This window comes from Crocuta crocuta, unplaced genomic scaffold, assembly GCF_008692635.1.
Source record: "Crocuta crocuta isolate KB4526 unplaced genomic scaffold, BGI_CrCroc_1.0 scaffold445, whole genome shotgun sequence".
NCBI classification, from domain to species: Eukaryota; Metazoa; Chordata; class Mammalia; order Carnivora; family Hyaenidae; genus Crocuta; species Crocuta crocuta.
The window spans coordinates 2184597-2198716 of NW_027530847.1; the positions used below are offsets into that span (position 1 = coordinate 2184597).

Sequence of the window (14120 nt, forward strand, 5' to 3'; positions counted from 1 at the left end):
TTTGAGCCCCACATTGGGCTTTGTGCTGACAGCTCAGAGCCTGGAGCCTGCTTTGGATTTTGTCTCCCTCTCTCTCTGCCCTTCGCCTCCTCATGCTTGCTTTCTCTTTCTCTCTCTCTTTCAAAAATAAATATTAAAAAACGGCTATTGGGGCGCCTGGGTGGCTCAGTCGTTTAAGCGTCTGACTTCTGCTCAGGTCATGGTCTCGCAGTCTGTGGGTTCGAGCCCTGCATCAGGCTCTGTGCTGACAGCTCAGAGCCTGGAGCCTGCTTTGGATTTTGTCTCCCTCTCTCTCTGCCCCTCCCCAGCTCGTGCTCTGTCTCTCTTTGTCTCAAAAATAAATAAATGTTAAAAAAATAAAATAATGTATGTTCCTGAACTAAAGAATCATGGGCTCTAGATTAGGTTACAGTATAGGATTTGAATCAAAAGGGATGTTTTGGATACTTTAACTTATACTGTACTGTCCTTGTGGATAAGAAGTGATTATATGTGGATGCATAGTGTTATCTTTTTACAACATTCATTTAAAGAAGATTGGTTCATCTAAGCTTTTTCTTTTTGTTCCTTATTGCAGATATTCAAGAGAAGCTTATGTGGAGTTAATTCATCACATCAGAGAATCTATTCCAGGTACGTTTAAGAAATGTATTCTACTGAGCACATTACCAGAGACCACAGTGGTTTTTCAGATATAGGCAATGCCTGTGGCACTACCTTTTATATTTTTGTTCCTCCCCTTCATTTTTCTCTTTCTGTCACTTTACTCCTTTCTGGTTTTTTAATGTCTTGGTCTTGCTAGATATACTCAAAAGTGTGGATCAGCTTATGGCCTCAGTGCTAAAGAGATTTCTCTCTAAGTTTATTTATTTTTATTTTGTTAAACAATTTTTTAAATGTTTGTTTATTTTTGATAGTGAGTGAGGAGGGGAGAGTCAGCGGGAGAGGGAGACAGAATCGCAAGCAGGCTCCGGCCTGTCAGCACAAAGCCTGATGTGGGGCTTGAACCCACGAACTATGAGATCATGACCTGAGCTTAAACCAAGAGTCAGACACTTAATAGACTGAGCCACCCAGATGCCCCTATTTATTTGTTTTGAGAGAGAGATCGTGTGCAAGCAGGGGGAGGAGAGTGAGGGAGACTCCCACGCAAGGGTCTATACTGTCAGCACAGAGCCCAATGCAGGGCTCGATCTTACAAATTGAGAGATCATGACCTGAGTTGAAATCAAGAGTCTGACACCAACCAACTGGGCCGATGTCCCAGAGATGAAAGTGTTTGTGTTTCTGAACATATGAGAGAGACCTTGTTCCTTCTTTGTTAGCTGACAGTATGGTCTCCATTTGTTCTGATTTGGGGGCAATTGATATCTTTAAAACTGTGTACTTAGAGGTAATTCCCTTCCTATTATCATAACTCTTACTCCTTTTTCTCTTTTCCCTTCTAATAAAATTTCTTTGTAATCTTTTAATAGATTTGGTTGACAATGTCTACATTTATTTCCAAATTTCTAATTGTAACTTGTATTATGTATGAATACTTTCATTTTGGAGGGGCAGGATAGTGTGGAGGCTTTCTGGGCTACAGTTTCCTCATCTATCAAAGTTAATAAGGGGCACCTCTCTGCCTCATTTGGTAGAGCATGTGACTCTTGATCTTGTGGGTCTTGAGTTCAAGCCTCACGTATGGTGTGGAGTCTACTTAAAAAGAAAATAGAGTTGGGGCGCCTGGGTGGCTCAGTCGGGTAAGTGTCCGACTTCAGCTCGCGTCGGGCTCTGTGCTGACAGCTAGCTCAGAGCCTGGAGCCTGCTTTACAGATTCTGTAATCTCTTTGACCTCTTCCCTGCTCACGCTGTCTCTCTCTCTCTCTCTCTCTCTCAGAAATAAATAAAACATTAAAAGAAATTTAAAAAAATAGAGTTAATAGTATGTTATTGGATTGTTGGGGAAATTAAATATATTAAATAGGTAGGAAAATATAGTACTTAGTATTATTTAGTTACTAGTAGTTATTGTTTCTATGGTTTAAAAAAAATTTTTTTTAAGTGTATTTATTTATTTTGAGAGAAACAGTTTGAGCAGAGGAGGGGCAGAGAGAGAGAGAGAGAAGCCCGATGCAGGGCTCAAACTCACGAAATCACAAGATCATGACCTGAGCTGAAACCGAGAATGACTCTTAACCAACTGAGGCACTCAGGTCTCTCTATGGTCTTAAATAAACTTTGTATTAAACTGGCTTCAAAAATACATGTTTATATGAGGTGCTGCAAAGTTTTCACCAGTAAAAGCAGAACCTGTTTGAAAACATGGAGTTCCTGCTGTGTCCTTAAATCTAATTTTCTTATGCTGAGGGCCATATAGACTGAGAAGCCAGGCCCTGACATGGTAACATTCTAGATAAGCAGGCCTTGTTCCATACTGACTGTTCTGTCACTTGCACATGGACTCAGTAGCTCCAGGGAAGGTTTACAATTGCTGCCTCTCTCTCTCTGTCTGTAACGCATAAGTACCAAAAGGGCTTTTCTTGAAGGTAAGCAGCAGTGACATGTTTGTCCCTTGTCATGTGTTGCAGGAGTGAGCCTCAGCAGCGATTTCATTGCTGGCTTTTGTGGTGAGACAGAGGAAGATCACCTCCAGACGGTGTCTTTGCTTCGGGAAGTTCAGTATAACATGGGCTTCCTCTTTGCCTACAGTATGAGACAGGTCAGCCCTGGGATGAGGGAAAAGCTACTTCTGTGCTGGACTGACAGAATTCCTGACCAGTTTCTGGTTGATTGTAGACAACTGGGAAGAAAAAGTGGCAGCAGGGCAGTCCTTGAGAAGCTATGAAGATCTTACCACTCATTTCTTTATTTTTTCTAATCAGCCTGTCTGCCTTATTATATAATTCAACAACTTGAGATGAATGTGGATTCGTTGTGACAATATTTGTCTTCATTAAAATATTTTAAATTATGTTTAGAGTGTTTAGAATTTGAATGTGAAGGGAGGGATGCCATTGTGGAGGAAGGGATGGTGTTCTCTTTATTAGAAGGGTAAAATCATTTCTCAACATGCAGAACTTTTTTGGCTTACAGATGTGATTTGTTTTACAGATACATCTGTTGTCCTTCTAGCAATCCTCAGCTATTTTTTAGTTTTCATTTTTTTAGGCCAGTGAACCTACTGATAACCACTTTAGAGTTTCTCCTGTAACACAAATTCCCAGGAAAACAAAGCAGAAGGATATAAGGAAGGAATGGGAGAGTAAGGTGTTTTTCCTACAGAGAGGGGATAGTTCTGGTCTTCTGCCATTTTCTTTCCTTCTTTTTTTAAAAATTTTTAATGTTTATTTTGGTTTTGTGAGAGACAGAGCATGAGCAAGGGAGGGGCAGAGAGAGAGGGAGACACAGAATCAGAAGCAGGCTCCGGACTCTGAGCTGTCAGCACAGAGCCTGACGTGGGGCTTGAACTCACGAGCCGTGAGATCATGACCTGAGCCGAAGTCGGATGCTCAACCGACTGAGCCACCCAGGCGCCCCCTCTTGTCATTTTCTTGATGGTAGGGATGAATTTGCATGGGTCATTTCTCCTCCCTCCAGTAAGCTCAGGGGTGGCTTTCCTTGTGTTTGGGCTGGAGGCTGTGGAAAGTGGCCAGGAGGCTCAGGAAAGCTGATTGATGAATGATGGAACTCATGATCTTAGCCACCACTGTCATTCAGCTGCCATCAACTAACCTAATTCATGTCTTTTAAAGCCCACTGCCTAGTGTTCTGTAGGCAGTGTAAGTGGGCCATTGCATATATTTATGTATCTCACATAATTATTTCAGAGATGAAGCTTCAGAGTAGATGTTGGGCTCCATTTTGTTACTCTTCCATGGACATCATAAACATGCAAGAGAAATTTTTTATAATGCTCAAGTTGGGAAGTGGATTTTCAGTGTGTGGTAGAAGCATATCTTACGGGCATTGAATATGAGTGTTTACTTTGGGATCTAATTTCTTGGTTAGGATTAAGGTTATAAAGACTTAAGTAGTCTAGTGGATGAGAGCAAGCCCTCACATTGCACCTTTCTCACTTAATAACTGTGATCTTGAGAAAGGTCTTTGGACTTTTCACCTGTGAAATGAGAATAGTGCTTGGTAATGGTAAATGCACAATAGAGGCAAGTTGTTAATAAGACAAAATAGAGTAAACCCATTCACCATTTTCGTGGATTTGGTAGTTCTCTCAAAGGCCAGTTGGTTTAAATGTCCATACTTGGATATATAGGTTTTCCTCTTCCATAGTTTTATCTAGCTCTGTGGTTCTCCCAACTGTGTTATATAAGCTTGTGTATGTAAAACTTAAAAAAATATATGTATATACACACATGCACGCACATGTATGCATACCATGGTTTTAGACAACTTAAAGGCTTTTCAAGGATAAATTTCCTTTTTTTTATACTTTTTTGAAATTTTTAAATTTATTTTGAGACAGAGAGAGAGAGAGAGAAAGAGAACCATTGGGGGAGGGGCAGAGAAAGAAGGAGACAGAGGATCTGAAGCAGGCTCTGTGTTGTGAGATTATGACCTGAGCTGAAATTGGATGGTCAACTGACTGAGCCACCCAGGTGCCCCTAGGATAAGTTTCCCTTTGAAAAATGTTTTGGATTAGGTAACACGACCTCATTATATAAAATTCAAAAGTTCAAAATAGTATGCAGTGAGAAGTTCTTCTTCTCCTTCTCCCAGGTTGCCTGGTTTTTCGTATCCTTCCCTGAAGGCCACCACTCTTAGGAATTTCTTCTGTAAACTTCCAGAGTTATTTCATGTATTTATAAATATATGTATTTTTTTTTTAATTTTTTTTTTTAATGTTTTATTTATTTGTAGTAGAGAGAGAGAGACAGTGTGAGCAGGGGTGGGTCAGAGAGAGAGGGAGACACAGACTCCGAAACAGGCTCCAGGCTCTGAGCTGGCAGTCAGCACAGAGCCCGACGCGGGGCTCGAACCCACGAACCGCGAGATCATGACCTAAGCGAAAGTCGGATGCTTAACCGACTAAGCCACCCAGGCACCCCAAATTTATGTATTCTTTTTATACCAAAGTTGTACATGTTGATCTGTATCTTATTTTTGTTAAGAGTATGTTTTAGAGAGCAAGCATATCAATACATATGGAATCATCAGTCTTTTTATAGTGGTGCAGTTTTCTGTGCATAGATAAAGCATAATTCATTTACTAACAAACTATTGGTAAATGTTTAGGCTGCTTTTTATCTTTTTTTTTTTAATTTTAAATGTTTATTTTTGAGAAAGAGAGAAACACAGAGTGCAAGCAGGGGAGGGTCAGAGAGAGAGGGAGACACAGAATCTGAAGCAGGCTCCAGGCTCTGAGCTGTTAGCTCAGAGCCCGATGTAGGGCTCGAACCCACGAACCGTGAGATCATGACCTGAGCTGAAGTCTGACGCTTAACCGACTGAGACACCCAGGCGTCCTAAGGCTGCTTTTTATCTTTTGTCTTGTCTATAAACAGTGTTGCTGAGTAACCTGGTCCATGAGTTATTTAGTATATGTTACATTTGTATAAAGGTTACATTTGTATGTTATAAATAATCAAGAAACTTTGAGTCTATGATTTTCATGGGCTAAATTTAGAATTTAACCCTTGCAAAAATGTGACTTTATTGCATAGTTACTTTTTTCTCTTAGAATGTTCTTAGAGGTAGAGAACCCTCCTGGTGTGGCTTGGGTTCTTGTACATATGTCTGTGACTTGCAAGTAGAATGAACCTGGTCCTCCTCTGTACTTTAAGAATGGAATCTATGGAAGGGGAAAAAAGGATTCTGTGAGTCCTTGGTGACCTCCATCTCTCTCTCTTTTTTTTTATAGAAGACCAGGGCATATCACAGGCTGAAAGATGATGTTCCAGAAGAGGTAAAATTAAGGCGTTTGGAGGAACTTATTACTGTCTTTCGAGAAGAAGCAACAAAAGCCAACATGGCCTCTGTGGGTTGTACCCAGCTAGTGTTGGTGGAAGGGGTAAGGTCATATGTATATATATTTTTTTATTTGTTTTTTTTGCTTTTTATGGTTTGTTTATTTTTTGAGAGAGAGGGAGGGAAGGGGGAGAGAGAGAGAGAGAGTGAGCGAGCGAGCGTGTGTGCACACAGGGGAGGGGCAGAGAGAGAGAGAGAGGGAGAGAGAATCCCCAGCAGGCTCCATGCTATCAGTGCAAGATCAGACGCTGGGCTTGAACCATGGCCTGACCAAATCAAGAGTTGGATACTTAACTGAGCTATCTGGACACCCCAGTGTTTTTTTGTGTTTTAGAATCCAATATGTCTCCCTTTTATTTAGATTATCTTTGATATCTTTTTAAAATTTCTATTTATTTTTAAAATTTACATCCAAGTTAGCATATACAGCAACAATGATTTCAGGAGTAGATTCCTTAATGCCTCCTATCCATTTATCCCTTCCCCCCTCCCACAACCCTTCCAGCAACCTACTGTTGGTTCTCTATATTTAAGAGTCTGTTATGTTTTATCTCCCTCCCTGTTTTTATATTAATTTTGCTTCCCTTCCCTTATGTTCATCTGTTTTGTATCTTAAAGTTCTCACATGAGTGAAGTCATATGATATTTGTCTTTCTCTGACTAATTTCGTTTAGCATAGTATCCTCTAGTTCCAGCTACGTGGTTGCAAATGGCAAGATTTCATTCTTTTTGATTGCTGAGTAATAGTCCATTGTGTGTGTATGTATATATATATATACATATATACATACACACACCACATCTTCTTTATCCATTTATCTGTTGATGGACATTTGGGCTCCTTCCATACTTTGGCTATTGTTGATAGTGCTGCTATAAATATTGGGGTGCATGTGCCCCTTTGAAACAGCATAGCTGTATCCCTTGGATAAATACCTAGTAGTGCATTTGCTGGATTGTAGGGTAGTTCTATTTTTAATTTTTTGAGCAACTTCCATACTGTTTTCTAGACTGGACACACCAGTTTGCATTCCCACCAGCAGTGCAAAAGGGATCCTCTTTATGCGCATCCTCACCAACATCTGTTGTTGCCTGAGTTGTTAATGTTAGCCATTCTGACAGGTATGAGGTGGTATCTCACTGTGGTTTTGATTTGTATTTCCCTGATGATGAATGATGTTGAGTATTTTTTCATGTGTCTGTTGGCCATCTGGATGTCTTCTTTGGAAATGTGTCTATTCATGTCTTCTGTCCATTTCTTCACTGGATTCTTTGTTTTTTAGGTGTTGAGTTTGATAAATTCTTTATAGATTTTGAATACTAACCCTTTATCTGATATTTCATCTGCAAATATCTTCTCTCATTCTATTGGTTGCCTTTTAGTTTTGCTGATTGTTTCATCACTGTGCGGAAGCTTGTTATTTTGATGAGGTCCCAATAGTTCATTTTTGCTTTTGTTTCCCTTGCCTCCAGAGATATGTCGAGTAAGAAGTTGCTGTGGTCAAAGTCAAAGAGGTTTTTGCTTGCTTTCTTTCTCCTCAAGGATTTTGATGGCTTCCTGTCTTACATTTAGATCTTTTATCCATTTTGAGTTTATTTTTGTGTATGGTGTAAGAAAGTGGTCCAGGTTCATTTTTCTGCATGTTGCTGTCCAGTTTTCCCAGCACCACTTGCTGAAGAGACTGTCTTTGTTCCATTGAATATTCTCTCCTACTTTGTCAAAGATTAGTTGACCATACATTTGTGGGTCCATGTCTGGGTTCTCCATTCTGTTCCATTGATCTGAGTGTCTGTTCTTGTGCCAGTACTGTACTGTCTTGATGATTACAGCTTTGTAATACAGCTTGAAATCCAGGATTATGATGCCTCCTGATTTGGTTTTCTTTTTTCAAGATTGCTTTGGCTATTTGGGGTCTTTTCTGGTTCCACACAAATTTTGGATTGTTTGTTTTAGCTCTTTGAAGAATGCTGATGTCATTTTTGATAGTTATTACAATGAATATGTAGATTGCTTTGGGTAGTACTGACATTAAAAAAATTTTTTTTTTAAATGTTTATTTATTTTTGCAAGAGAGAGAGTGAGAGAGCGAGTTGGGGTGGGGCAGAGAGAGAGGGAGACACAGAATCCAAAGCAGGCTCCAGGCTCTGAGCTGTCATCATAAAGCCTGATGCGGGGCTTGAACTCTCAAATTGTGAGATCATGACCTGAGCTGAAGTCAGATGCTTAATCGACGCTTAATTGACTGAGTCACCCAGGTGCCTGAGTACTGACATTTTACCAATATTTGTTCTTCCTATCTTGGAGCATGGAAATCTTTGATTTCTTTTATCAGAGTTTTTGTAATTTTCAGTATACAGGTCTTGTATGTATTTTGTTAGATTTATACCTAAGTGGCTTTTTTTTTTTAAGAAAAAAAGTTGCTATTGTATTTTTAATTTTAGATGTTCATTATATTGTATAGAAACATTGAATTTTGTATGTTTATCTTGTAATCTGTGACTTTGCTGAACTCACTAGTTCTAGGAATTGTTTTGGCAGTTTCTTTGGGATTTTCTACAAAAGTAATCATGTCATTATGGTTTTTTTTTTGTTTTTTGTTTTTTTCCTTTCTGATGTTCCAAGCTTCCTTCTTTTATCTTTTCCTTTCTATTTAGACAGCTTCTTTTAGACACTCTGGCAGCTGATTCTGTTTTTCTTCATCTTAGAATGTCTTGATTTCTCCTTCATTCTTTTTTTTTATTTTAATGTTTGTTTAGTTTTGAGAGAGAGTGAGAGAGTGTGGGGGAAGGATGGAGAGAAGGGGAGACAGAGGACCCAAAGCAGGCTTTGTGCTAACAGCAGAGATGTGGGGTTCGAACTCATGAACTGTGCGATCATGACCCTAGCTGAAGTTAGCTGCTTAACTGACTGAGCTACCCAGGCATCCCTCTCCTTCTTTCTTGAAAGATATTTTTGTACTTAACAGCAGAAAGATTAAAGAAAAGTATGTCTACTCCATCTTTCTGGAAGCAGTATCCTATGTATGTTTTAGAATCAATTTTATTGTCTCTAATCCTTTTTTATGTTTTAATTTTTTAAAATGTTTATTTATTTTGAGAGAGAGTATGTTTGTGCATACATGCGTGTGAGTGGAGAAAGGGCAGAAAGGGAGAGGGAGAGAGAGAATCCCAAGCAGGCTCTGCACTGTCAGCACAGAGCCTGATGAGGGGCTTAGTCTTCCAAACCATGAGATTGTGACCTGAGCTGAAATCAAGAGTCAGACGCTTAACTGACTGAGCCATTGAGGCGCCCCAATATTTTATTTTCTTTTAAGTAATCTCTACACCCAATGTGGGGCTCACCCACAACCCCAGGATCAAGAGTTGCATGCTCTACCACTGAGCCAGCTGGGCACCCCTTCAATCCTTTTTTAAAATCACATTTTCTTAGAAGTGTACTGTATTTCAAGAAGTTTGGGGTTTGTGGAGGCATCAGTGGTCAAGCCAGGGAACCTAACCATCAGTTAGAACACTAAATACATGGAATAAGTGGTCAGTTTGGGAGCCTGACCTTTTATGAAGCTACATGCTGCAGCCATTGGAGAGGAGGGGAAAGAGAGAGATGGGCCCTTTCTGTGACTCCTAAGACCTGGATTGAGAAGGGAGAGTCCTATTTCATGTCTCAGGATATGGTAGCATCAAAGCCACCAGTTGCCTGGTATTTGTGTTTGTTAGGACTCTTTAGTTGTGAGTAACAGTGAGAAGTTTCTTCAAGGCATTCAGCCTAAGCCAAAAAGAATTCTTTTGTAAAAGACTTTAGGGGTATCTTGTGGAGCGCAAGGGCAGGAGTACTACAGGTTTCTAGAAAGACTACCTTCAGGCTCATACTTTCTTGTCTCCTTAGACCAGAGTTTCCTGCTGCTTCATCTTTATTGCAGAGTACAGCTGCCGTGTAGGTCCTATGTTTACGTGTTACACTTCTCGTTATTCACAGATCACAGTTGTGTCTCTCAGCTCCAGCTCAGATTTCCAAGAGGGGTACTTGGTCAGCCCATCTTGGGCTCGAAGATATTCCTGTGGTCTAGACTGGCAGTTGGCTGATGGGTGGTGATTCTGAGCTAGTGTAATACCCCAAGAGGTTTTTGCCTCACTAAATGCCTTGTAATTTAGGGTGTCAGCTGTGATTCTGGAGATATGTATGTGTCTATTAGCAGTCTACATTTTATCCAGTAAGAATTAGGTCTTTTTTTTTAAACGTTTTATTTATTTCTGAGAGAGAGAGAGAGAGAGACAGTGTAAGCAGAGGAGGGTCTGAGAGAGAGGGAGACACAGAATCTGAATACAGGCTTTAGGCTCTGAGCTAGCTGTCAGCACAGAGCCCGACACGGGGCTCGAACACACGAACCGTGAGATCATGACCTGAGCCGAAGTCGGACGCTTAACCGACTGAGCCATCCAGGCGCCCCAAGAATTAGGTCTTATTTTATTCCCAGCCCTCCTCATGGAGTCTGGCACAGAATAGGGTACTTGTCTTTTGAATGAACAAGTACTCAAAGTTTACTATTCTGTGTCACTGACTTCATCAGCCTTACAACAAAGCTATTATAACTAAATAAACCAAAATAAGATTCTTTCTTATGCATCTAGCATAAGCCATGCCTCACTTGGGGCTAGAGAATAAATGTATTTTTCAGGGCCAGTAGTTGGGAGAGTCTTTACTTTTCTAAGAAGAGTCTTTCTTTCCTCTAATCCTGGCCAGTTTAAAACATCGGGTTGCTAATCTCCAGAGTGGCAGAGAAGATGATGATAACTCCTGTATACTGAGCATTCACTGACTGCCAGAAACTGTGCACTTTATGTCATTGGCACATTGAGTCCCACCACAGTGTTTGGAAGTAGTGCTAATTATTAGCCCTTTTATGAGATGAGGAAACAGAGACTTAGAGAAGTAGAATAACTTTCTAAAAGTCATACAGCTCGAGTGGCAGAGCCAGAATTTGACTCAGGGCTGTTTTGTTCCAGAGCCTTTAAACAACAGACATTTTAATTATGGGGGATTTAAACATATATAGATATAGAGAGAACAGTATAATGAATGCCCACACACCTGTTAACCAACCTCAACAACTGTCAATACAGTGTTAATCATGGCTAATCTTGTTTCATCTTTATTGTCCCCAGTGGATTCTTTTTAAACCTTTTGTCTTTATTTATTTATTTTTGTTTATTTACTTATTTTGAGAGACAGTGTGTTTGATTAGGGGAGGGCCAGAGACAGGGAGAGAGAGAGAATCCCAAGCAGACTCCACACTGTCAATGCAGAGCCTGATGTGGGGCTCGAACTCATATATTGTGAGATCTTGACCTGAGCTGAAACTGAGTTGGACCCTTAACCACTGAGCCACCCAGGTGCCCTGATTTTTTTTTTAAGCTTATTTATTTATTTTGAGAGAGAGAAAACGATCGTGAATTGGGGAGGGACAGAGAGAGAGGGAGTGAGAGAATCCCAAGCAGGCTCTGTGCTGTTAGTGCAGAGCCTGACGTGAGGATTGAACCCACGAACTGTGAGATCAAGAGTCTGATGCCTAACCAGCTGAGCCCCCCTTCAGTGTTCATAGCCCATCAGTCAGGAGGCTGGGCAGTGGTTCAGGGCTGTACACTCCTCTGTCACGGGTTCACTATGAGAGGCCCACAAAGGAGGGCCCGCCGTCAGTCCATCACTGACTGTACAATACTCAGTTACTTTAAAAAAGCTTTTTTATAAACAAGAAAAAAGTCTTCTCTGTGTACTCACTCATTTACTGCTTCCACCATTCTTCATTCCTTGTGTACATTCAGGTTTCTATCTGGTATTGTTATCTTTGTGCTTGAAAAACTGCCTTTAACATTTCTTGTAATGCAGATCTTTTTGTGATGAATCCTCTCATCTTTTGTTTGTCTGAAAGAAATTTCTTTTCACTTATTCTTAAAAATATTTTTTCATTAGGTGTCAAATTTTAAGTTGATATTTTAAAGGTATCATTCTGTTGTTTTCTGACTTAACTTGGTTCTGACAGGAAGTTTGCAGTCATCCTTATCTTTCTTCCTGTTATGCATAAAATACCTTTTTTCTCTAGTTGCTTTTTAAAAATATTTGCTGTATCACTGTTTTAGAAATTTGATGTGTCTTGGCATGGCTTTCTTTGTGTTTATACCTTTGTGTTTTCTTTGGGATTTGTTGAGGCTTCTTAGTTGGGGGATTTATAATTTTCATCAAATTTGGAAATTTTTCATCTGTTTTTCTTCAGATGTATATATATATTTAAGTTTACTTATTTATTTATTTAGGTGGTGGGGGGAGGAGTAGAGAAAGCGGGAGAAAGAGAATCCCAAGCAGGCTCTGCACTGTCAGGGTGGAGCCTGATGTGGGGCTCCATCCTAAAAACCATGAGATCATGACCTGAGTCGAAACCAAGAGTCGAATGCTTAACCAGCTGAGCCACCCAGGAGCCCCTTCAGATAATTTTTCTGTACTTCTCCTGCTTCCTGCCCCCCCCCCTTTTCTCCCCTCCTTCCGTGACTCCAGGTACATATATGTCCAACCACATAAAAAAATGTTTTTCTGTAGGTCATTGTGGTTGTTCATTTTTTTTCTTTATATATCTCTGTGGGTTGTTCTGAATAGGTTCTTTGGCTCTGTCTTCAGATTCACTGTTTTTTCCTTGGGCAGTGAGTAATCTGCTATTACCTATTGAATTTTTAATTTAGATATTACATTTTTCATCTGTATAAGATACATTTAGTTCTTTTTAAATACCTTCTACTTCTGTATTCTTGTTTTCTTTTGTTTAAAAAAAAATTTTTTTTTCCAACATTTATTTTGGAGAGACAGAGCACAAGCAGGGGAGGGGCAGAGAGGGAGGGAGACACAGAATCTGAAGCAGGCTCCAGGCTCTGAGCTGTCAGCACAGAGCCTGATGCAGGGCTCGAACCCACGAATTGCGAGATCATGACCTGAGCTAAAGTCATATGCTCAACTGACTGAGCCACCCAGGCGCCCCTCTTGTTTTCCTTTGAAACTTAGTTTCCTTTGAATTTAATCATAAAAAATGATTTATTATTTTTGTGATAATTCCATCACTGCTATCATTTCTTGGTCTGTTTCTATTGATAAAACTTTTCTCCTGATTATAGGTTACATTTTTTGCTTCTGGGTATATCTAGTGATTTTTGATTGGACATTTGACGTTGTGTTATTTTTGAAATCTGGATTTTGTGTTGGGCTTTGTTCTGATAGGTGGTTATATTACTTATAGTTCAGTTTGAACCTATCAAGGCTCAATTTCTAGTTTTGTTAGGAAAGCGTTTCTTATCCCAGGGATAGTTTGGCCTCATTACCAAGGTATGGCTTTTCTGGAGTTAGTACTGCATGTCCCAAGGAATCAGTGAGGACTGTCCAGTGATAAGTTGTGATTCTCAGCCCTGCATGAGCTCTGGAAACCCATCTACTGACAGTTCCCAGTTACTTTCTTTGTCTGACTTCATGGAGTTTCACCCTATGCAAACATGTGTTGGTATCCAGCAAAGAGTCCAGGGATCCCTGTGCATATTTCTATAGCTTTCTATAGCTCTTTTTGTGCTTAGGTCCCTCTTCTCTAGAACTTGCTCCACAATTTCTACCTATTGCAGGCTCCCTGAACTCTGATCTCTTTTTCCTAAATCCAGAGAGAACCACTATGCTGTGCCTTAAGATCTTCCTCCCTGCTTGGCATGCCCTCGTCTGACACATGCCTTCTCACAAAATGGAGGACTCATCTCACTTGTTTTCCTTTTCTCAGCTTCACAGTCTTGCACAGTCTGTTGTTCAGTATCTGAAAATAGTGATTTCATATATTTTGTCCAGTTTTTGGTTAAGGCCAGAGGTTAAATTTGATTCTTGTCACATCATGGCTGGAAGAGAAAAACTTGTATATATGTTAGAAGTTAATACCATCACACTGGTTTTATTATTCTCCTGACCCTGTCTTCGGTATTTTGTGCTGGAGACTCTGGCTTCGTGTCTGCCTATCACTGGGGGGTAGTAACCCAGGCCAAACAACCCTAGAACATTCCTGAGTATTTACTATGAGACTGGATAAAGTGAAAATTTGTTTAGGGGGCGCCTGGGTGACTCAGTTGGTTAAGTGTCTGACTTC

The 14120-nt window shown here is 40.2% G+C and overlaps 1 protein-coding gene across 1 annotated transcript in view; it reads left to right on the forward strand.

Moving 5' to 3' along the window:
* Nucleotides 1-14120, forward strand: part of CDK5RAP1 (CDK5RAP1 mitochondrial tRNA methylthiotransferase) — a 35784-nt gene that overhangs the window by 15653 nt on the left and 6011 nt on the right. The window contains exons 9-11 of the mRNA XM_077769393.1: nt 578-633; nt 2574-2704; nt 5861-6010. Coding sequence (XP_077625519.1) covers nt 578-633; nt 2574-2704; nt 5861-6010 — 337 coding nt within the window. The remainder of the gene's footprint in view (nt 1-577; nt 634-2573; nt 2705-5860; nt 6011-14120) is intronic.